We start from the raw sequence: 22,633 nt of genomic DNA on the forward strand, positions 1-22,633 counted from the left end.
GAAAGAAGGAGAGCAGTCGCCCTCAGGTCGCTAATGCTCACCCAGCGGCCAGAGTGTGGAAGATGGCTGCTGGATGAATAAGGCCCATTGGTTGGATTTGGTGCTTGTTCATGATAATAACAATGACAATAATAATAATTCAATGTGAGCGTGTTCATATAGAAAAGCGTGGACATGCTTTCACAGTGATGAGTCCTGAGAGCTGGATGTGTATGATCGTTTATAAAAATGGAAACTCCCTGAAAATGTTTCCTGAAAGTTTGGAAATGTTCTTTTAAAGCTCTTCAACAGGATTTGTTGTAGCCTTCTCCACATCTCCACATCCGCCATCTGCTACTTCCTTCAAGTAGCATTTAGAAAGAACCCAGTACAATTATAACCACACTAGTGTGTGAGCAGTACACTCATAAACACACTAGTGTGTGAGCAGTACACTTATAAACACATTATTGCGTTAGCAGTACACTTATAAACACACTAGTGTGTCAACAGTACACTTACAAACACGTGAGTGTGTTAGGAGTACACTTGTAACCACACTAGTGTGTTAGTAGTACACTTATAAACACGCTTGTTTGTCAGCAATGCAAGCCTCCTCCGCGGGCCTCGGAGGGGGAGGTATAATTAGCCGCTCCCAGTCAGCAGACTCATGTCACTTCCTGTCTGGCGGACCAGCTTCCTGTCCTAGCATGTGCCGTCTCCATGGGAGGGGCAGCGGCAGCTGAAGCCCCCGGGGCGAGGGAGACACAGCTGGGAGCAGCCGCCGTTGTTGAAGCAGTAGTTGTATCCTAGCAACCAGACAAAGAGGTGGTCAGCGTGTTATCCCCCATAATGCACCAGGACATTATGCCAGGATGGCAATGTTTAGGATATGGTTCTTGCCCTTGGTCTCCACCCCCTGGGTCTCTACCCCCTGGGGTCTCTACCCACTGAGTCTCTACCTGGGTCTCTAACCTGGGTCTCCACCCCCTGGGTCTCTAACCTGGGTCTCTACCCACTGAGTCTCTACCTGGGTCTCTACCCCCTAGGGTCTCTACCCACTGAGTCTCTACCTGGGTCTCTAACCTGGGTCTCTAACCTGGGTCTCTACCCCCTGAGTCTCTACCTGGGTCTCTAACCTGGGTCTCTACCCCCTGAGTCTCTACCTGGGTATCTAACCTGGGTCTCTACCCCCTGGGGTCTCTACCCACTGAGTCTCTACCTGGGTCTCTAACCTGGGTCTCTACCCACTGAGTCTCTACCCACTGAGTCTCTACCTGGGTCTCTAACCTGGGTCTCTACCCCCTGGGTCTCTACCCACTGAGTCTCTACCTGGGTCTCTAACCTGGGTCTCTACCCCCTGGGGTCTCTACCCCCTTGGGTCTCTACCCCCTTGGGTCTCTACCCCTTTGGGTCTCTACCCACTGAGTCTCTACCTGGGTCTCTAACCTGGGTCTCTACCCCCTGGGGTTTCTACCCAATGAGTCTCTACCCCCTTGAGTCTCTACCCCCTTGAGTCTCTACCCCCTTGGGTCTCTACCCCTTTGGGTCTCTACCTGGGTCTGTATCTGGGTCTTTACCCCCTGGATCTGTGCCTGGGTCTGGGTCTCTACCCCCTGGATCTGTGCCTGGGTCTGGGTCCCTACCCCCTGGATCTGTGCCTGGGTCTGGGTCCCTACCCCCTGGATCTGTGCCTGGGTCTGGGTCTCCACCCCCTGGATCTCTACTGTGCTGGTGTGGATATTCAGAACTGGAGTGTTTTTCTGCCCTGAGCTGACCAGTCAGGTCGGAGGTCAGAGGTCAGGGGTAGTTAGGGTACCTTGGTAACACTGTGTGGTTGCCACGGTGATCCCGTATGGCTGGGAACGCTTCTGAGGCAGGAATTCTTCCGTCTCTCTCTCCGCACTGCGATCCACCGTCACAACCGCCGCCCTGCACACACACACACACACACACACACACACACACACACACACACACAGCGTGTATAGAATATATAGTTTAATATATCATATAATATATCATATAATGTATAATATAATATATAATGCAGTATAATGTATATTGTAATATATAATATATAATGTATAATATAATATATAATGTAGTATCATTTTGGTACCTCCTCCAGTCGGTGTAGAACAGGTTTCCTCCGTACGACGCGAGGCCGAAGGGGTACTGGACCCCAGAGACCACCTGACGACGCACCCGGCGACCAGCGTCCCAGCACTCCACCTTCCGTGTGCCTAAACCAATCAGAACATCCGATCACAGCCCGACCGACCAATCAGAGCACAGCAGAGCTTTTAGATGACAGACAGTTCTATCCGGAGCGTCATATACTGTCAATCTTGTCTACCTCGCATGACTAGGAAATGTGAACGTTTATCCTTTACCTTTTTGTAATTGTACTACTGTCGTGTAGCATCCTGTACTTTCACAAGGTATTCTCTGTGTTTCCATGGTTACCTGCATCCGCCCAGCAGAGGAGCTGGGTCTCCGGGTCAAAGGTCAGGCCGTTGGGCAGGCCGAGGTCATCCTTCACCAGAACCGTCCTCTCCGAGCCGTCCATGTTGGCCGTCTCGATCTTGGGTCCGTCTCGGTTCCAGTCCGCCCAGTACAGTCGGCTATAACCAGAGCACCACCATTTAGTATTGCAATAGTACTGGGTTCTACTGCTACTAGTTCTGCAGTAATACTGGGTTCTGCTGCTGCTTGTACTGCAGTAATACTGGGTTCTACTGCTACTAGTACTGTAGTAATAATGGGTTCTACTACTACTGGTACTGCAGTAATGCTGTGTTCTACTACTGCTAGTACTACAGTAATACTGGGTTCTACTACTGCTAACACTACAGTAGTACTGGGTTCTACTACTGCTAGTACTACAGTAACACTGTGTTCTACTACTACTAGTACTAGTACTGCAGTAATACTCCTGCTACTGCTACTACTGTTTATACTTCTATTAATATAACTTCTACTGCTATGCCTGCAGTGCTTCTGTTATTACTGTGTTACTGCAACTGATACTACTAGTCTGGTACTGTTAATACTTCTACTACTAATACTTTGAGTATAGAAAAGACTCCTATAGTTCCTCATCTCTTTTCATGTCACCTTTGCTGACCGGTCAGGTGCAGCTGAATGTGTTACTATGTGTTGACGATCATTGATTATATTGATTATATTGAGGGACCACCCACCCGTAGGTGGGATCCACAACGATGGGCCGGGGGTTGACCAGGTCCGTGTCGAACAGGACGTGGCGCTGGCTGCCGTCGAGCTGAGACACCTCCACAGTGTCGCGCATGGAGTCGGTCCAGAACAGCAGCCGGGACACGTGGTCCACCGCCACACCCTCGGGACTCTCCAGACCTGCACAGACGTCTCTTTAAAACCCCCTTCTTCAAGTGTTACCTGGTGCTACCTGTGCACCTACCTGTGGTGTTACCTAGCGTTACCTGTGCTGTTACCTGTGCTGTAACCTGTGGTGTTGCATATAGTGTTACCTGTCCTGTTAACTAGAGTTACCTGTGCTGTTACATGTGGTGTTCTCTGTGGTCTTACATGTGGTGTTACCAGTGGTGTTACCTGTGCTTTGACCTGCAGTGTTACCTGTGGTGTTACATGTGGTGTTGCATGTAGTGCTACCTGTGGTGCTACCTGTGCTGTTACCTGTGCTGTTACATATAGTGTTACCTGTCCGGTTACCTGGAGTTACCTGTGGTGTTCCCTATGATGTTCCCTGCGCTTTAACCTGTGGTGTTCCCGGTAGTGTTACCTGTCCTGTTATCTGGTGTTACCCGTGGTAGTGTTTTGTTACCTGTAGTAATGACGGGGATGATGTCTCCGCCGCTTAGGCTGGCCTTGCTGATGGCGGGGCCGGTGATGTCACTCCAGTACACCATTTGGTCAACACAGTCGAACGCCACGGAAATTACCACGCGATCCTGGTCACATAACAGGAACAGACCTCAGCACACACATCTCCCATAGCAGTTATTTATTTTAAAAACGAGATTTGTTTTACTCGAAATTGGTTAAAAACAATACAGCTAACTAGCTAGTTTCGGCAGCAGGGATGATTACTAGCAAGCTGGCCCTCTCTCTGCCTGCACAGAGAGCTAACTAGCTAATGATAGGGGGGGATTTGGATGACTCTGTGTATGTGTGTGTGTGCACGCAGCACAGTAGTGGTATCTGTGTGTCTGTGTGGTTGTGTGTGTGTTACAGGATGTGTAGCAGGGTGGAGGTGTGTGTTACAGGGCTGTGTGGGAGGGTGGAGGTGTGTGTTACAGGATGTGTAGCAGGGTGGAGGTGTGTGTTACAGGGCTGTGTGGGAGGGTGGAGGTGTGTGTTACAGGATGTGTAGCAGGGTGGAGGTGTGTGTTACAGGATGTGTAGCAGGGTGGAGGTGTGTGTTACAGGGCTGTGTAGGAGGGTGGAGGTGTGTGTTACAGGATGTGTAGGAGGGTGGAGGTGTGTGTTACAGGGCTGTGTAGGAGGGTGGAGGTGTGTGTTACAGGGATGTGTAGCAGGGTGGGGGTGTGTGTTACAGGGCTGTGTAGGAGGGTGGAGGTGTGTGTTACAGGGATGTGTAGCAGGGTGGGGGTGTGTGTTACAGGATGTGTAGGAGGGTGGAGGTGTGTGTTACAGGGATGTGTAGCAGGGTGGAGGTGAGCTCCTTCCTCATGGCATCTCCATCCAGGGGGATCTGCTCCATCTTCCCGCTCTGGGCGAACAGGAGGCGGGCTCCCGGTGCCACCGGGATGACATCAGGCCTGGGGGCGGGGCCTGCCGTGGGCGGAGCTATGGCCTGGTCGATACCTGGGGGACAGGCAGCCAATAACAAGAGGGGTTTCAGGGCTTGGACGCATGCTGCATACGCATTCAGGGGTCAGTCTTCATGGTTACTGATGTAGGTTACGGTGGTTACTGAGGTGAGCTGGTTGTCATGGATGCACATAGGAGGTCAAGCTGGTTGTGGTGGTCACTCAGTGAAAGGTGCTGGTTGTCGTCTTAGTTCAGACAAGGTAGCTTGTTGCCATGGTAACCGGAAAGGTGAACTGGTCGTCATGGTTACTCAGAGAGAGTAGCTGGCTTTCATGGTCACTCAGGGAGAGGGGAGCAGGTTGTCACGGTTACTTACAGAGGGGGTGTGTGTCTGCGGTGCGGGTGTCGGGGACCTCCTGCCCGCGGGCGTCGACACACCAGCACTGGGCGGCGGTGGGGTGGCACTGGGTGGGTCGGTAGGCCCCGCCCTCATCACACTGGGGGACGTACTGACCAACCACCGGGCGTGGCCGGAAGAAAGACAGGAAGCCTTCGCTAGGGGGCGCCTTCACGCTCTCTCTGTGGCGCTCACACACCGTCGGCGCCCGCTCTATAACATACAGCTCTATATCACCACTCTATAACATTCAGCTCTATAGCACCACTCTATAACATACAGCTCTATAGCACCACTCTATAACGTACAGCTCTATAGCACCACTCTATAATATACAGCTCTATAGAACCACTCTATAACGTACAGCTCTATGTCAGCACTATAGCATACAGCTCTATATCACCACTCTATAACAAACAGCTCTATAGCACCACTCTATAACATACAGCTCTATATCACCACTCTATAACAAACAGCTCTATAGCACCACTCTATAACATACAGCTCTATAGCACCACTCTATAACATACAGCTCTATAGCACCACTCTATAACATACAGCTCTATATCACCACTCTATAACATACAGCTCTATATCACCACTCTATAACATACAGCTCTATATCACCACTCTATAACATACACATGGTTTTTATGTCTTGCTATGAGGATTGAAGAGATGTGTAATGCAATACAAATTTCTGTGAAAATAGACATTAAAGATAATATAATCTAATCTAATACAGCTCTATAGCTCCAATCTATAACATACAGCTCTATATCACCACTCTATTACATACAGCTCTATATCACCACTCTATAACATACCGCTCTATATCACCACTCTAACATACAGGTATACAGCCCTATATCACCACTCTATAACATACCGCTCTATATCACCACTCTATAACAAACAGCTCTATATCACCACTCTATAACAAACAGCTCTATATCACCACTATATAACATACAGCTCTATATCACCACTATATAACATACAGCTCTATATCACCACTCTATAACATACAGCTCTATATCACCACTCTATAACATACAGCTCTATATCATCACTCTATAACAAACAGCTCTATATCACCACTCTATAACATACAGCTCAATATCACCACTCTATAACATACAGCTCTATATCATCACTCTATAACATACAACTCTACATTACACCTCAGAGAGAGGCGGGAGTTTTGCGGCTCGGAGACTAAAGGATGTTTACAGCGAGAAGGTCGTAAAGAAACCAAAGCCCAAGGAAGTAATTACACCCCTCGAACAACAGAGGACAGACATCACTGTGAACAGCAGGACAGGAAGAGCTCCCATTTTAAGGACTAACACCAGCCCTCTAAACCTGGACTAACCCCAGTCCTATAGACCTGGTCTCAACCCAGCCTAATAGACCTGATCTAACCCCTATCCTAAAGACCGGATCTATCCCAATCAAATAGACCTGGTCTAATCCAGTCCTACAGACCTGCTCTAACCCCTATCCTAAAGACCGGATCTATCCCAATCAAATAGACCTGGTCTAATCCAGTCCTACAGACCTGCTTTAACCCCTATCCTACAAACCGGGTCTATCCCATTCCCGATCCTGGAGATCTGGTTTCAACCTAGCCCAATAGACCAGGTCTTACCCAGTCCTATAGTCCAGGTCTAACCCAGACCTATAGACCAGGTCTCATCCCATCTTATAGACGTGCTTTTCTGTTTACAGGACGACAGCGGGGGTGTTTACAGAGTGAGGGGCTGCTCTGCGTCACCGAGTCAGCTCATCTCCAGGAGATAAGCAGTCTGCTGCTGTTTGTTGAGCCTAAAGTAGTCCTGCATATCTCCCCCTATCGTCTTTCTACTGGACCCAATGTTTAACACCCCGGCACACTGTCTATCCCCTTCTTTCTCCTTAATGACATGATTCTGTACTGTCTAGCCCCTACCTGCTCCTAAATACCCTGTATCTGCACTGTCTCACCCCTACCTTCTCCTTAATGACCTGTCTCTGTACTGTAGTATTAATAGAATAGTAACAATAAATGGTTATAAACAGTAAATGGACCTACCTGTGGAAACGGGGCTACAGTGGAAACCATCGCCTTGGAAATCTGGGCGGCATTGACAGGTGTAGGATCCCTGGGTGTTGAAGCAGACCGCGTCACCATGACAACGACCCTGCTGGCACTCATCCACATCTGGAGGAGGGGTTAAAAAAAACTTTTGATCCTTAACTCATTGCTGATCTACTATTCATGGTTCATCATTAACTCACTACAGATCTATTCAGGGCTCATTATTAACACATTAGTCATTACTGCAGTACTAGAACCCCTAAGGATACTCATGATACTGCAGTACTAGTACCCCTAACTACTCATGATACTCATGGTATTGTGAGTACTGGTGGATCTCAAGTGGTCAGGACCAGTTCCCCAGGTCATCAGAAAAAGGAATAACGTGTGATTTCTGATTGTACTTTACTGTTTTGATTATGTTCTTATTTGACGAAGAGCTGGTCTAGTCATGTGACCCGTGTCTAAGGAGACGAGGTGAGCGATGATATCATCTCAGTCACAACGAGCACCAGGCAGACGTACTCATCGCCAAGGTAACTGGGGGGTCTACCCCAGACTCTGATAGAGCAGTTATCTGATGCCTTGCCCAAGGACAAGGCCAGCAGAGTCGGAACGTGTCGAGGACAGACACACATATACTCTCCAACACACACACACACACACACAAAAACACACACACATATACTCTCCAGCACACAAACACACACACACACACATACTTTCCAACACACAGTCTAACACACTCTTGAACACCCGCACGCACACACGCTCCGAGGCGCTTCTGCTCACCCTCACACACACGTCCGTCTCCAAGGTAACCCGGCAGGCAGGAGCAGAGGTAGGCGGAGCCTCCGGTGAAGTGACACGTCGCTCTCTCTATGACATCACAGTCATGACGTCCTGTCTGGCAGTGGTCCACAGGAAGCTCCTCCCCTGAAGTCACACAATTCCAGAGCACAAACACCTTTAGATGCACCCGCAACACAAAATCCCAAACCCACACACAAAATCCCCAAAGCACACACACGCCGACTGTCATGAAAATATTAATTTAAACTATAAAACACAATTATATAGAGATTACATAAACCTTATTTATATAATTAATAGTCAATTGAAAATGACTTTGTACAGATTCTCCTTGGATCGAGAGATACCTCCCTTCCTCTCACTAACAGAAAGGTGTTAATTTAGTTAGCATTTGCATTGTAGCCACAAAGTCTGATACTGAGGCCATGCTAGTGTACTGACTTCTTTGTTGTGTAGATTCCTTTAACTGTGTTGCAGCCTTGCTTGCATATTTGCAGACTTGACATGTCTCCTTCACGTGTATTGCAATTTAACTTGGTCTCTCCTGCCATGTCTGACTTCAGCCATTGCCAATCCTAAACTCCCCACGACGGTCATTCCCTCTCACCTACCTAATTAACTTTGTATACTATTAACTGCCTATGATGTGAACATTTCCCTATAAGAATCATGTACACCCATTTTCTCATGGACTGTATGCTTGGCACCTTTGCTGCCTACATCTTCCCATGATCTTGCTCTAAAATAAAAATAAATACATTTGGCTGTCCGTAGTGTCCTAAATGAAGTTATTCTTCATCACCCACATAACCCCCCCCCACCCTACACACACAATCCTAAACACACACACACACACACACCCAAACACACACACACACACACATATACACACACAGAATCTGAAACACATACACACACACACACACACACATATACACACACAGAATCTGAAACACATACACACACACACACACACTCAGACACACACACACAAACACAAACACACACACAGACACCCCCCCCCCTCAACACACACGATAAATCAGTGTGAATAGAGAATCCCGCCCGTAATATCCTCCTGGCTTTCATCCAACATATGGATCACATCAAGTCTGTTTATTTCTATAAGGTCACTCTTCAACATCTGTACACAGCAGGACACTTTGGGTGTCGCACACACAAACACACACACACATACACCCTTCACATACACGCACCAACATACACATGCACCCCCCCTCAACACACACACACACACACACACACACACACACACACACACACACACCCTTCACATACATATACACACACATGCACCCCCCCTCCACACACACACATACGCACGCACGCACATACGCACACACACACACACACACACACACACACACACACACACACACACACACACGCACGCACACACACACACACACACACACCCCGGTACGTACGGATGCAGGTGTTGTGGTCCCCGGGCAGGAAGCCGTCGGGGCAGTCGCAGCGGAAACTCCCCTGCTGATTGGTGCAGACAGAGCCCCGCCCACAGGCTGGGAGAACGGCCCGGCACTCGTCTACATCTACACATATTAACACATATTAATATACATGTACACATATTAACACAGATTAACATACATCTACACATATTAACATACATTAATATACATCTATACATATTAACACAGATTAACATAGATTAAAATACATCTACACATATCAACATATGTTAATATACATATACACAGATTAACATACATCTTCACATATATTAATATACATCTACAAATATTAACATATATTAACATACATCTACACACATTTTGATTTAGATCTACATAGGTGTTAGGGCCGTCGCACCAAATTCTGGGCCATGTATACAAGAGGTACTGATGGGCCCCCCCCGAATTCCCCCTACCAGCCCCTGCGCAGAATTGTTGACGGGGGGGGGGGGGGAGAACAATTTTTTTTTTTGTCATGGGCGCCCCCTCTGCCTTGAGCCCCCCACAACTGTCCACCCTACACCCGCAGTCCGACGGCCCTGGGCGTTACCATAGCAGGTCCTCCCGTCTCCGGTGAAGCCAGCGGAACACTCGCAAGTGAACTCGAGTCCGTCTCCATGACGACAGACAGCGTTGTTGTCACAGCCGTGACGACCCGTGAAGCACGGGTTCTGCTCCGGGGGTCCACCTAAAACGAAGGTTGAAAAGTTTAATTACTATCCACTAACACGGCTTAGCATTGACGAGCATATATTAGCATGGCCTCTTCTGGTATCTACTAGCATAGACTAGCATTTACTACCATCTACTAGCACGGACTAGCATTCACTAGCATCTATGAGCATAGCCTTACACCGTCTTTCATCTAGCATAGATAGCATCAACTAGCACAGACTAGTTGGATTTACTAGCATGGCCTAGCATCACCTAGCATCTGTTAGCAAAGACAAGCATCTCCTAGCGCGGACTAGCATAATCTACTAGCAAATTAAATACCATTAAACTTATATTATTGTATATTATTGTTATTGTGCTATCTTCTAGCACAACAACTACCATTAAATAGCATCTACTACCACAATAACTAGAATGAAATTAATTATGCCGGCACCAACTAGAATGAAATACCATATATATGTAGGCTACAGTGGTTCCCATCATTTGAGTATCTGTGTGGTTAAGCAGTAATAGCCCATTTTTCTAAAGTTATAGCTGTTATTAAATGTTAATGGTCAGTTGTAATAAAGTTATAGTTGTTGTTATAGTTAGTTGTAATAATGTTATCTGTGTTGTTAGTCACACCACATGTGTCCACTGGTTTCCCCGGTCGCCGTGGCAGCAGCCAATCAGCTTCCTGCAAGACCATGTGACCTCAGCAGGAAGTAGAGCCAGATGTTTCACTTCAACCAATAAACCAGAGATGAACAGATGTTAGTTTAACCTGCTGGCTACACACAAACACACACACACACACACACACACACACACACACACACACACACACACACACAGCCTCCTAGCTGTTATGCCTCCTCAAAGATCTCTCTCTCTCTCTCTCTCTCTCTCTCTCTCTGTTTCTCTCTCTCTCTCTCCCCCGGTCTCTCTTGACAGCTGAAGAAAACACGGCCTCTAACCTCAGCTTCCTTCAGAACTCTGAGGGCGACCTCATTGGATGTAATTTCCTCCCAGATATCCTCTTAAAAGTGACAAGGAAGGAACCTCTGAATCCCCCCAAGACCCCCGCCTCAACCATGTGGAGGAGGTGTAGGAGGAGGTGCAGGAGGAGGTGTAGGAGGAGGTGTAGGAGGTGTAGGAGGAGGTGTAGGAGGTGAAGGAGGGGGTGTAGGAGGTGCAGGAGGAGGTGTAGGAGGAGGTGCAGGAGGTATAGGAGAGAAGGTGTTGGAGGAGGTGTAGGAGGAGGTGCAGGAGGAGGTGTAGGAGGTGCAGGAGGTGTAGTAGGAGGTGTAGGAGGAGGTGCAGGAGGAGGTGTAGGAGGTGCAGGAGGAGGTGTAGGAGGTGCAGGAGGTGTAGGAGGAGGTGCAGGAGGTGCAGGAGGAGGTGTAGGAGGTGCAGGAGGAGGTTTAGGAGGTGCAGGACTCACTGTTGATGGATCCTATCTTGTTGCTCATGGCGTATCGGATGAGCTGGTTCTCTGTGTCGTACATCACGAAGATCTGGTCCACGCTCAGCTGCTGGCTCTGGGGTGCGCGCCGTCTCCCGTCGTCCTGACGACCGTCGTCATGTGGACAGCTCTGGAAGCTGATGGTCTGCCGCCACTGGAAGGTTTGAGGCTGCGTCTCCCCACTGGGCAGGGTGATGGTGTACTCCCTGTTGGAGGAGGAGGTGATGTCTGGAGGAGGAGAGAATAGGAGGAGGAGGAGCAGGAGGAGGAATATTATTTGGAGAAGCACCAGGGATTCTTCTGACAGGAAGTCAACGGAGCCTGACCTTTAACCCCTTGCCGTTCCTCTGCTGCCTTCAACATGCCTGATCTTTTATTTGTTTTCTCACAGAACGCTTTCTATTACAAACTCTTGGAACATGAATGCATTCCTCATGTCAACAGTAAGAACATGAACACGTTCCTCATGTCAACATTAAGGAACTTGAACATGTTCCTCAGGTCAACATTAAGGAACATGAACACGTTCCTCATGTCAACAGTAAGAACATGAACACGTTCCTCATGTCAACATTAAGGAACATGAACACGTTCCTCATGTCAACATTAAGGAACATGAACACGTTCCTTATGTCAACAGTAAGAACATGAACACGTTCCTCATGTCAACATTAAGGAACATGAACACGTTCCTCATGTCAACATTAAGGAACATGAACACGTTCCTCATGTCAACAGTAAGAACATGAATACGTTCCTCATGTCAACAGTAAGGAACATGAACACGTCCCTCATGTCAACATTAAGGAACATGAACACATTCCTCATGTCAACATTGAGGAACATGAACACGTTCCTCATATCAACAGTAAGGAACATGAACACGTTCCTCATGTCAACATTAAGAACATGAACACGTTCCTCATGTCAACATTAAGGAACATGAACACGTTCCTCATGTCAACAGTAAGAACATGAACATGTTCCTCATGTCAACATTAAGAACATGAACACGTCCCTCATGTCAACATTAAGGAACATGAACACATTCCTCATGTCATCATTGAGGAACATGAACACGTTCCTCATATCAACAGTAAGGAACATGAACACGTTCCTCATGTCAACATTAAGAACATGAACACGTTCCTCATGTCAACATTAAGGAACATGAACACGTTCCTCATGTCAACAGTAAGAACATGAACATGTTCCTCATGTCAACATTAAGGAACATGAACACGTTCCTCATGTCAACATTAAGGAACACGTTCCTCAGGTCAACATTAAGGAACACGTTCCTCATGTCAACATTAAGGAACACATTCCTCATGTCAACATAAATGGACAAAAGCCAATTCACACTTTCTATCTGTTCTATATTATATGTTTTGGATTCCTTTCATTTCACTTCATTTAAAATAGTGTGTTTATATCTTTATATATGTGTACTACTTTGTGAAGTACTGTAGTTGTGTGTGAAGTACTGCATTACTGTGTGTAGTACTGTGTGTAATACTGTATTACTGTCTATAGTACTATAATGCTGTGTAGTAGTATGTGTAGTACTGTGTACAGCACTGCAGTACTGTGGTAAGTACTTCAGTAATGTGTGTAGTACTGCAGTGCTGTGTGTAGTACTGCAGTACTGTGTGCACTACTGTGTGTAATACTGCAGTGCTGTGTGTAGAACTGCAGTACTTGATTTGATTTGATTTGATTTATTAGGATCCCCATTAGCAAAGCACTGGAGTGGGAGCTCGTCTCCCTGGGGTCCGACTGTGTTGTCCCGTGTGTAGTACTGCAGTACTGTGAGTAGTATTACAGTTGCCGCTGTGCTGGTAGACCTCCTGATAGGCCTGGATGTGGACGAAGGCCCCAGGGGGCAACTCAGGGACCCTTCCCTCCAGGGAGGTGCTGACCAGCAGGTGTTCGTGCTCGTCAATGCCCCGGAACTCCTGGGCGATGCTGAGTCTCTCTCCACCCCCCCACACCACCTCCGCCTGCCTGCTGAAGACGCCTCCTGTGGGCACAACAGGGGTGGTTATGCTGTGGTTGTGATTATTCGTATATTGTGGTTGGGTCTTGTTATTATGTCATGGTTGTTGTGTTGTTTGTGGCGCTGTTGTTGGTATTAAGTCGCTGTTGTAGAGGTGTTGTTGTTGTTATTATGTTGTTGTTGTTGGCGTCTTGTTGTTATTATGTTGTTGTTGTGGTGTGGTTGTTATTATTATGTTGTTGTTGGCGTCTTGTTGTTATTATGTTTTTGTTGTGGTGTTGTCTTACCGATGAGACTGAATCCATTCTGGTAGCCCGGTTGCTCCAGAGCGAAGGCCCAGCCCATGACTCCGCCCAGCGAGGTCAGGGGCTGGAGGGAGGGGCCCAGGCCTGCGGGGACGCTGCTGATGGCGACGTACGCCCGTCCGTCATTGGCCACCACGTAGGAGTGGAGATCGTTGTTGTTGAGCTGGACGGGGGTGGAGGCGTCACCCACGAAGACATGGCCGTTCACCTTCCCGTTCATCCTCTGGGGTTTCCCTGTCGAGCCCCAGCAATGTTAGCCCACCCTGCAACACCGTGACCCCACCCTCCAGCACCGTCAGCCTGCTGCACCATCAGCATCGCAACCCAAACATTAGATCTAATACCTGGGGGGCTTCATACAATGACATACACCCTATGGGAGCGCTGTTGAGGCATTTTGATAAACAACCAAGATGTCTACCACTGATATTTGACGAGTGCTGTTGCTCTGATTGGTTGTAGGTTTGTCTATCCAATTGCGTCCAGACATATTTTGGTCTGCGAACGTCGATAACATCCCTTGACATCCAAAAGGAACTGAGAGGATCCAGAGTAAATGGCATTTGTGAATCGCTCTGGCGATATCAGGTTAGTCCCGACCCACAGTTTGGGAAACACTACCTTCTCTAGCAATATCCGCATACATTTGGGGGTGGAGGGGTATAAAGTTTGAGAGCCAGGGGGTGCTAGTGTCTTACCTTCTGCAACACAGTCCTTCCCGTTACCATAGAAACCAGGACGGCACTGGCAGCAGGGCCCGGTGCTGTAGTCACGGCAATCAGCGAAGGCGGAGCAATTCAGTCTGGTGCGGCTGCAGGTCTCTGAGTTGTAGGAAAACACTGTGGAGGACAAGAGGCCTGCCATTAGCAAACACAGAGATGTCAAGGTTAGAAACCTAACACTGGTAACATTACGTTAGTAACATTACTTTTACGAACCTTATGCTAGTAGCCTTACCGTTTAAAAACTTACCGTAAGTAACCTTACCACTAGCAACCTTATCGCTAGCAACCTTACCGCTAGCAACACTGCCGCTAGTAACCTTGTCGCTAGTAACCTTCCCGCTAGCAATCACGCCGTTTGTAACCTTACCGTTAGAATCCTAACGTTGCCGGTGGAAAACCTTTCAGTCAGTAACCATACCCTAAACATTATTGTTGGTACCATTACTGGTAGTACCATCACCCTTTTATCAATGAATGAATGAACTCTAGTGATCTTTACCGTCTACATCCAGGTCTTGGTCTACCACCACCACCTCTGGACGCTGGGGCCGCTCAGGACTTGTTCTTCCTGGGTGCTCTGCTTCTTCTGGTTCAGGATACTCTTGTTCTTTGGTCTGTGGTTGTTGAGGTTCCTCTTGATCAGGATACCATGATTCTTTGGTCTGTGATTGTTGAGGTTCCTCAATTTCGGTGTACCATGCTTCCGTCTGTGGGGTGAATTCGAGGGTTTGGGTACTCTCAGGAATAGGGTATGTGGTACCAGGTAATGGTGTCTCTGTTTCTGGCTCAAATGGGTCTTGGGTCTCAGGCTGGTGGTCCGGGGTCATGTTCTGAGGCTCAGGCTGAATGATAAGAGGGGTAATCTCGGTATCCTCCACAGCTGAGCCTGGGGCTTCCGTCTCTACTTCCTGTTTATCCTCTGGTTGCCCTGGAGACTCGGTGACAACGGCTCCCTCCTCCTCCGGTCCAGTGATCGCGTTGACCTCGCCAGGAATGATGTCGGTATAGTAAAGGTGTCCGACCTTGTACGCCCAGACACCCGCGCGACCTGTGTTTGTCTTCCTGTCAAGATACAACCAAAACAACAGTGGTGACTAAATGCTATCAGCGTCAACATCCCGACATTTAGCTAGGAGGAGCCGGGTCTCGAACCAGCACCCTGGTGAAGGGACATATAATATGGTGGTCAAGTAAGCGGACGAGATGCGCCACATACTCTGCCAGGGCTGCGATGGAGCTCTCTTCCTCTGTTGTGGTGCTGTAGTACTCTCCCTCGGTTATGTAACCAAACCAGCCTTTCTGCTGACCCTGGTTAAAGCCAGCCTCTAGGGGCTTGCTCTCGCCCCCTACCGACGTGGAAAGGAACTGCAGGCCATCTCTGGGGTACAGCAGGATAGCGTAGGAGGAGGAGGAGAAGGAGGCCACCACCAGCTGGAATGTGTTGGTCTGAAAACACAAAGGAGACAGTGTGGTGGACGTCCCAGAGAGGACAGACATTCAGTCTCCAACGCCTACACGCATCCAGATCCTCACTCACTTGAAACGTATGAAATGTCTACGTTCTCATGGCTGGAGCGGAGGCATGTCTGGATGCCTCCCAACAACTGACCTTCTCTTACACTGGGCTCAGAGCCATGCCATGTTCATCTGCCAATAGTGAAGCAGTAGTGGCAAAGGGGTAATGTCATCTCATCTCATTTATCACACATAACAATAAACAACGAATATCATTCCCAACCCGGCCTTTAGTGGACCCTACACCAAGAAGCTATGCCCGGTCTGTAGTGAACCCTACACCCAGAAGCTATGCCCGGTCTGTATTGAACCCTACACCCAGAAGCTATGCCAGGTCTGTAGTGAACCCTACACCCAGAAGCTATGCCCGGTCTGTAGTGAACCCTACACCAAGAAGCTATGCCCGGTCTGTAGTGAACCCTACACCCAGAAGCTATGCCTGGTCTGTAGTGAACCCTACACCCAGAAGCTATGCCTGGTCTGTAGTGAACCCTACACCCAGAAGCTATGCCCGGTCTGTAGTGAACCCTACACCAAGAAGCTATGCCCGCTCTGTAGTGGACCCTAGTCCGCACCGTGCTTCAGCTCAGTAGAGAAACACTCCAGCTCATGAATACACGGTCAGCAGCCGAGCCACACATCATGACCCCTGACCTCCTGACCTCCTCACCTTAGCGCCCACGCTGTCCCCGTGGCTCCCGCTCCCGTGTGCGGCCATGTTGTGCCATTTGACCACCAGGGCGTGTTTCAGCTCCCCCTCCTCCGCAATCTTTGGGAATGCCCGTTCAAGGGTCGGGGCGATGGAACCCAGGACTTCTGGACTGGTGGTCTGCCAGAAGGAGACCTTCCCCTGGCCGGACCGAGCCTCCAGGTCCCCCAGGAGAACGGCCAGCATCTGGAAGCTGGCGGGCGTCTGGCCCAGGTAGGAGGCCTCGGGTGGGGGCTGGCCCGCCGACACAAAGCCGTTGGTGTGGATCTAGAAGAGAGAGGCGGAGGTCAGCATCTGGGTGAGTCTCTGTATAGGGTGACTCTCTGTATAGGGTGAGTCTGAGTGAGTCTCTGTACAGGATGAGTCTGGGTGAGTCTCTCTATAGGGTGAGTCTGTTGAGTCTCTTTATAGAGTCTGGGTCTGTCTCACTATAGGGTGAGTCTGGGTTAGTCTTAATAGGTATGCATCTGGGTGAGTCTCTGTATAGGGTGACTCTCTGTATAGGGTGAGTCTGGGTGAGTCTCTGTACAGGATCAGTCTGGGTGAGTCTCTCTATAGGGGGAGTCTTGGTAAGTCTCTCTACAAGATGAGTCTGGGTTTGTCTCTTTATAGGGTGAGTCTGGGTTTGTCTCTCTATAGGATGAGTCTGGGTGAGTCTCTCAATAGGATGAGTCTGGGTGAGTCTCTATGGGGTGAGTCTGGGTGAGTCTCTCTATAGGGTGAGTCTGTTGAGACTCTGTATAGAGTCTGGGTTTGTCTCTATAGGGTGAGTGTGGGTAAGTCTCTCAATAGGTATGCGTCTAGGTGAGTGTCTGTATAGGGTGACTCTGTATAGGATGAGTCTGGATGAGTCTCTCTAAAGGGGGAGTCTGGGTTTGTCTCTCTATAGGGTGAATCTGGGTTTGTCTCTCTATAGAGTTATTTTTATTTTACCTTTATTTAACCAGGCAGATCATTAAGAACAAGTCCTCATTTACAGTGATGACCTGACAAAAAGCACAAGCTTCTTGGGGGGGAAGGGAAAAGGGGCAGTGAGAAAGGATGGGTTAGAGAGGCAACAGCGCACAAACACAGCTGTACAGACGTACAACAAGGCAGCAACAGGGACCTGCAGGGTTAACACACAGCTACTTAGACATACAACAAACACGAGCAAAGAACAGGATTACATAAACAAGGCAGGATAGCTAGAATAAACTTGCAAAATAAAAATTGTGAAAAACATTTCAAAATACATACATTAAAAAAATCCATATATCAGCGGGTATGGGCGTACATATGAGACAGGAGACTGACATGAAGGTTAGATGGAGGGGAAGCAGTTGCAGGAATCTGTTAGAAGGTGTGAGATGGTATCTTTGAAGGCTGGGATGAAAATGAATTTGACCAGTTTGAGGTGTTTTTGTAGTGCATTCCAGTCAACGCCAGCAGCTGACTGGAATGACGCAAGAGCGAGTATGGATCTGGTTTGAGGGGTTGTTAGCAGGACGTGGAGAGAGGACCGGGTGTTATATGTGACAGGTAGACGATGCAGCAGGCGGGACAGGTAGGGGGGTGTCCGTTGAAGGGGGGTCTTGTAGATGAGAGTGAGCCAGTGAATATGACGACGAGTGTGAAGCAATGGCCAATTTACCAGAGAGTAAAGACTGCAGTGGTGGGTGTTGAGGGGGGCATTTGTAGCAAAAGCGGATAGCAGAGTGATAGAGTGTATCCAGTGTCGAGAGTGCCCTTGCATGCAGTTCTATAGATAGTATCACCGAAATCAAGTGTTGGGAGAATAGTCATTTTGATAAGCCTGAGTTTAGAAGAGGAAGTGATAGAATCTCTATAGGGTGAGTCTCTGTATAGGGTGAGTCAGGGTGTCTCTGTATAGGGTGAGTCAGGGTGAGTCTCTGTATAGGGTGGGTCAGGGTGAGTCTCTGTATAGGGTGAGTCTGTTGAGCCTCTGTATAGGGTGAGTCAGGGTGAGTCTCTGTATAGGGTGAGTCTGGGTGAGTCTCTGTATAGGGTGAGTCAGGGTGAGTCTCTGTATTGGGTGAGTCAGGGTGAGTCTCTGTATAGGGTGAGTCAGGGTAAGTCTCTGTATAGGGTGAGTCTTTGTATAGGGTGAGTCTGGGTGAGTCTCTGTATAGGGTGAGTCTGGGTGAGTCTCTGTATAGGGTGAGTCTTTGCATAGGGTGAGTCTGGGTGAGTCTCTGTATAGGGTGAGTCAGGGTGAGTCTCTGTATAGGGTGAGTCTGGGTGAGTCTCTGTATTGGGTGAGTCTGGGTGAGTCTCTGTATAGGGTGAGTCAGGGTGAGTCTCTGTATAGGGTGAGTCTGGGTGAGTCTCTGTATAGGGTGAGTCAGGGTGAGTCTTTGTATAGGGTGAGTCTGGGTGAGTCTCTGTATAGGGTGAGTCAGGGTGAGTCTCTGTATAGGGTGAGTCAGGGTTTTAATAAGAAGACAAATGATGTATTGGTTAGCTCATGCATGCAGACCCAGTGAGATCAGGGGTCTGGCGTGGGAACGCGGCAGCAGCAGCTGTTGCAGCAGACAGATGTGTTGTGTAATGATACTGTACACGCCCGGAGACCAGCGGCTGGTTCGGAGGGCTGTGACCTGACTAATGGAGGTGTACGATGTGGATGATCCCAGTAATAACATCCTACTTCCAAAACAACAGCGCCAGTGTTGCATCATGTTAAAGTGGCCCATCCAAAAGAGTCCGACGGCACGGACCAGCTCAACACAAGCATGTTGGCAGCTGAACCCACTGACACGCTAACCACGTGCGCTGCAACCTCGCCGCGGCAGGAGTTTGATTCCCTGTGGTGCTATGCTACAAGTTTGAAATTCCCCTTATCCTCCAATGCATTGTCCCCTCCCTCTTCATTCTCGGTTCTTAAAGAACCAATGCCGGCCTGTTGATCTCGTCTCTGAGCAAGGGCGTAGGAACCGGGGGCGACGGAGGGGACGTGTCCCCTCCAATATTGGAGACAGGCGCATTTGTCCCACCTAAAAATTATACCAAGGGGAGAAAAATATCTTATTTTATTTTGAAAGCGCAACACAGCGTCTTGTCACCGCTTCTTATTCTAAAAAACTGGATGATTGAGCAATTAAAGAATTGATTTGATATTTATCAGTTCATTACTGCCATTCAAAATGTGTTTTCCTTTACATTTACAAATGTATCTTTTTAGTAGAATAAAATATATTTGTGAATTTTTTCAGTGTAGTTAATTTATGACATATTTCCGTTCAAACCATTAATGGATCTGTCAGGTTTCCGATATATGTCCCCCCCAATGTTAAACTCGTTCCTACGCCCCTGTCTCTGAGTATGTTTATACTATATGTAGCATAAATATACTGTACATTTAATATGTATAATATATAGATATTATACATATCATTTGTTACATATCACGATTGTGCAGTTTTCTAAATGTTATTTGAACTGAGTAACTGTTGCATAGCAAAGAAAATCCTGTGAACATAAGCTATCTTGCTAATTAATACAGATGCTGTATGTGAGCCACCTGTACACCTGTACCATGAACCCACCTGTAATATTAACACACCTGTACCATGAACACACCTGTAACCTGAACACACCTGAACCATGAACACACCTGAAGCATGAATACACCTGAAGCATGAATACACCAACATTAACACACCTGTTACATTAACACTAGTGTACCATGAACACCTGTAACATTAACACACCTGGACCATTAACCCACACACACACACACACACACACACACACACACACACACACAAAGACCGCCCCAGGTCGATTTTAATTGACCTGATTAGAGTAAGAAATCCAGCCAATGAGAGAGCTCCCCTCCCCCTCTTAATTACAGTTAGTGGGGGTGGGGTCCTAAGAAAGTTTATATGGTTGCTGCTTGACCCCTGGGCCACGTGACCCAGCAGGCGGGAAACTGGCTCTACACCGAGGGGAGACCAGCTGACAGCTGGAAACACGCAAACACACACACACACACACACACACACACACACACACAAGTGCACACATGCACACACAAACAAACCAGCGCGCAACACACATACAATTTTTTTATGTTTTGGCAATAAAGCCCTCCCATTGAGAGAGAGGGAGACAGGGAGACCGAGAGAGAGAGAGAGAGATAAAGAGAGAGAGAGAGAGAGAGAGAGAGAGAAAGAGAGAGAGAGACTCGGACTCACTGGACTTTAACCATTTCTTAAACCCATTGACTAACCTGTTCCCAATGACTGTAACCTACTATTGCACACATCGTGCCCATTGTAAATACCATATGGACAGTGTATCTTCAATTTATCTGTTAGGATAGGAGATAGGAGAAACGGGACTTTTACTTTTTATAAATTGAGTATTTAATATTCTAATATTTGATACGTATTTGTATATTTTGCATTTAGCACATATACTTTGACCTCCTAATTGAGAGAGAGAGGGAGAGAGAGAGAGAGAGAGAGAGAGAGAGAGAGAGAGAGAGAGAGAGAGGGAGAGAGAGAGGGAGACACACACACACACACACACACACACACACACACACACACACACACAGTTTGTGATACACACTCTGCAATGTCTTTGATCTCTCTCTCACACGCACGCGCACCCGGGCTGCCCTCGGCAGCGGAGCGTGCAGCTCTGTCCTGTTGTTAGAGAGAGAGAGAGAGAGAGAGAGAGAGAGAGAGAGAGAGACAGGTAGAGAGACAAAGAGAGATAGAGAGAGAGTCTTGGGGTTTCTGCTCTCCTAGGGGGAGGAGTGTTGTGGGGTCGCAGCCCAGACGTCACATGACGCTTGGAATGCTTCTCTTTGTGTTCATATTAATTAACTCGCATTCCGACCGCCGATAAGAAGCCGTCGCGTCTCTTCTCCACTAATTGAATTAATTTGATTACTTTATTTACATTGCCATGGTGAGCCCCCCCCCCCTCCCCCCTTACGGACGAATGGAGTATAGAGTGGATAGACCCCAGCACCCAATGTTTAAACCCGCAACTAAAGACACGTCGTTTAAATTCCTAAAGTCTGAAAGGCTGTAAAAGTCCTTAGCCCTATAGACCAGATTGAGAGTAGAATAGTTAGCTGGTCATCTTAAGTGTGGTTGAAGCCGGTTTAGAGGTAGACTCATCAGTAGTTTAAAGTTAGGGGTCACGTTTCATCACGAGGCGCTCAGACACACTTGAAATAAACCCGAGAGACGCACATTGAAATAATTTAAGCCATGAACTTAATTAGTGCTGAACTAAGCAACGTAACAGGATCTGCGTGGTGCACTCACATAGACGGTCTTCAGGGTATCCCCCATGAAGTGGAGTCCGGAGTCCAGCTTCACCTCCAAGGACTGGTCGCTCCCGGGATCCAACTCATCCTCCTCGGAAGGAGACGGGAACAAGTCCGTCCGGGAAATGCTCCACACTGAGCAGACCATCGGGAGCAAAACCCCCCAAAGCAACCACCTGTCGGGCCGGCCCATGCTGCGGTCCGGACTCTAGGGAGACGCTCAGGTACGAAGAGAATCCGGACTCTATGAGACGCTCAGGTACGAAGAGAATCCGGACTCTATGAGACGCTCAGGTACGAAGAGAATCCGGACTCTATGAGACGCTCAGGTAGGAGGGGAATCCACACTCTAGAGAGAGGCTCAGGCTCAGGAGTCCAGACTCTGGAGAGTCGCCAAGGTAAGGTAAGGGAGAGGAAGAGACGGAGA

At 48.1% G+C, this 22,633-nt stretch overlaps 1 protein-coding gene across 1 annotated transcript; it reads right to left on the bottom strand.

Moving 5' to 3' along the window:
- Window positions 1-175: 175 nt before the first annotated feature.
- Window positions 176-22,399, bottom strand: LOC307071378 (nidogen-1-like; the record flags this gene model as incomplete). The annotated part of the gene is made up of 20 exons (XM_079730360.1): window positions 176-788; window positions 1,799-1,911; window positions 2,102-2,225; window positions 2,449-2,606; window positions 3,186-3,357; window positions 3,806-3,932; window positions 4,637-4,809; window positions 5,132-5,365; window positions 7,227-7,355; window positions 8,025-8,168; window positions 9,494-9,619; window positions 10,092-10,229; window positions 11,643-11,891; window positions 13,489-13,686; window positions 13,950-14,201; window positions 14,666-14,806; window positions 15,192-15,754; window positions 15,909-16,138; window positions 16,878-17,183; window positions 22,205-22,399. The coding sequence occupies 20 exons, from the start codon at window positions 22,397-22,399 to the stop codon at window positions 685-687; spliced, it is 3,876 nt and encodes a 1,291-aa protein (XP_079586486.1). The 3' UTR covers window positions 176-684.
- Between the last annotated feature and the right edge of the window lie 234 nt (window positions 22,400-22,633).

This window comes from Pollachius pollachius (genome assembly GCF_949987615.1).
Source record: "Pollachius pollachius genome assembly, chromosome: 2".
Lineage (NCBI taxonomy): Eukaryota > Metazoa > Chordata > Actinopteri > Gadiformes > Gadidae > Pollachius > Pollachius pollachius.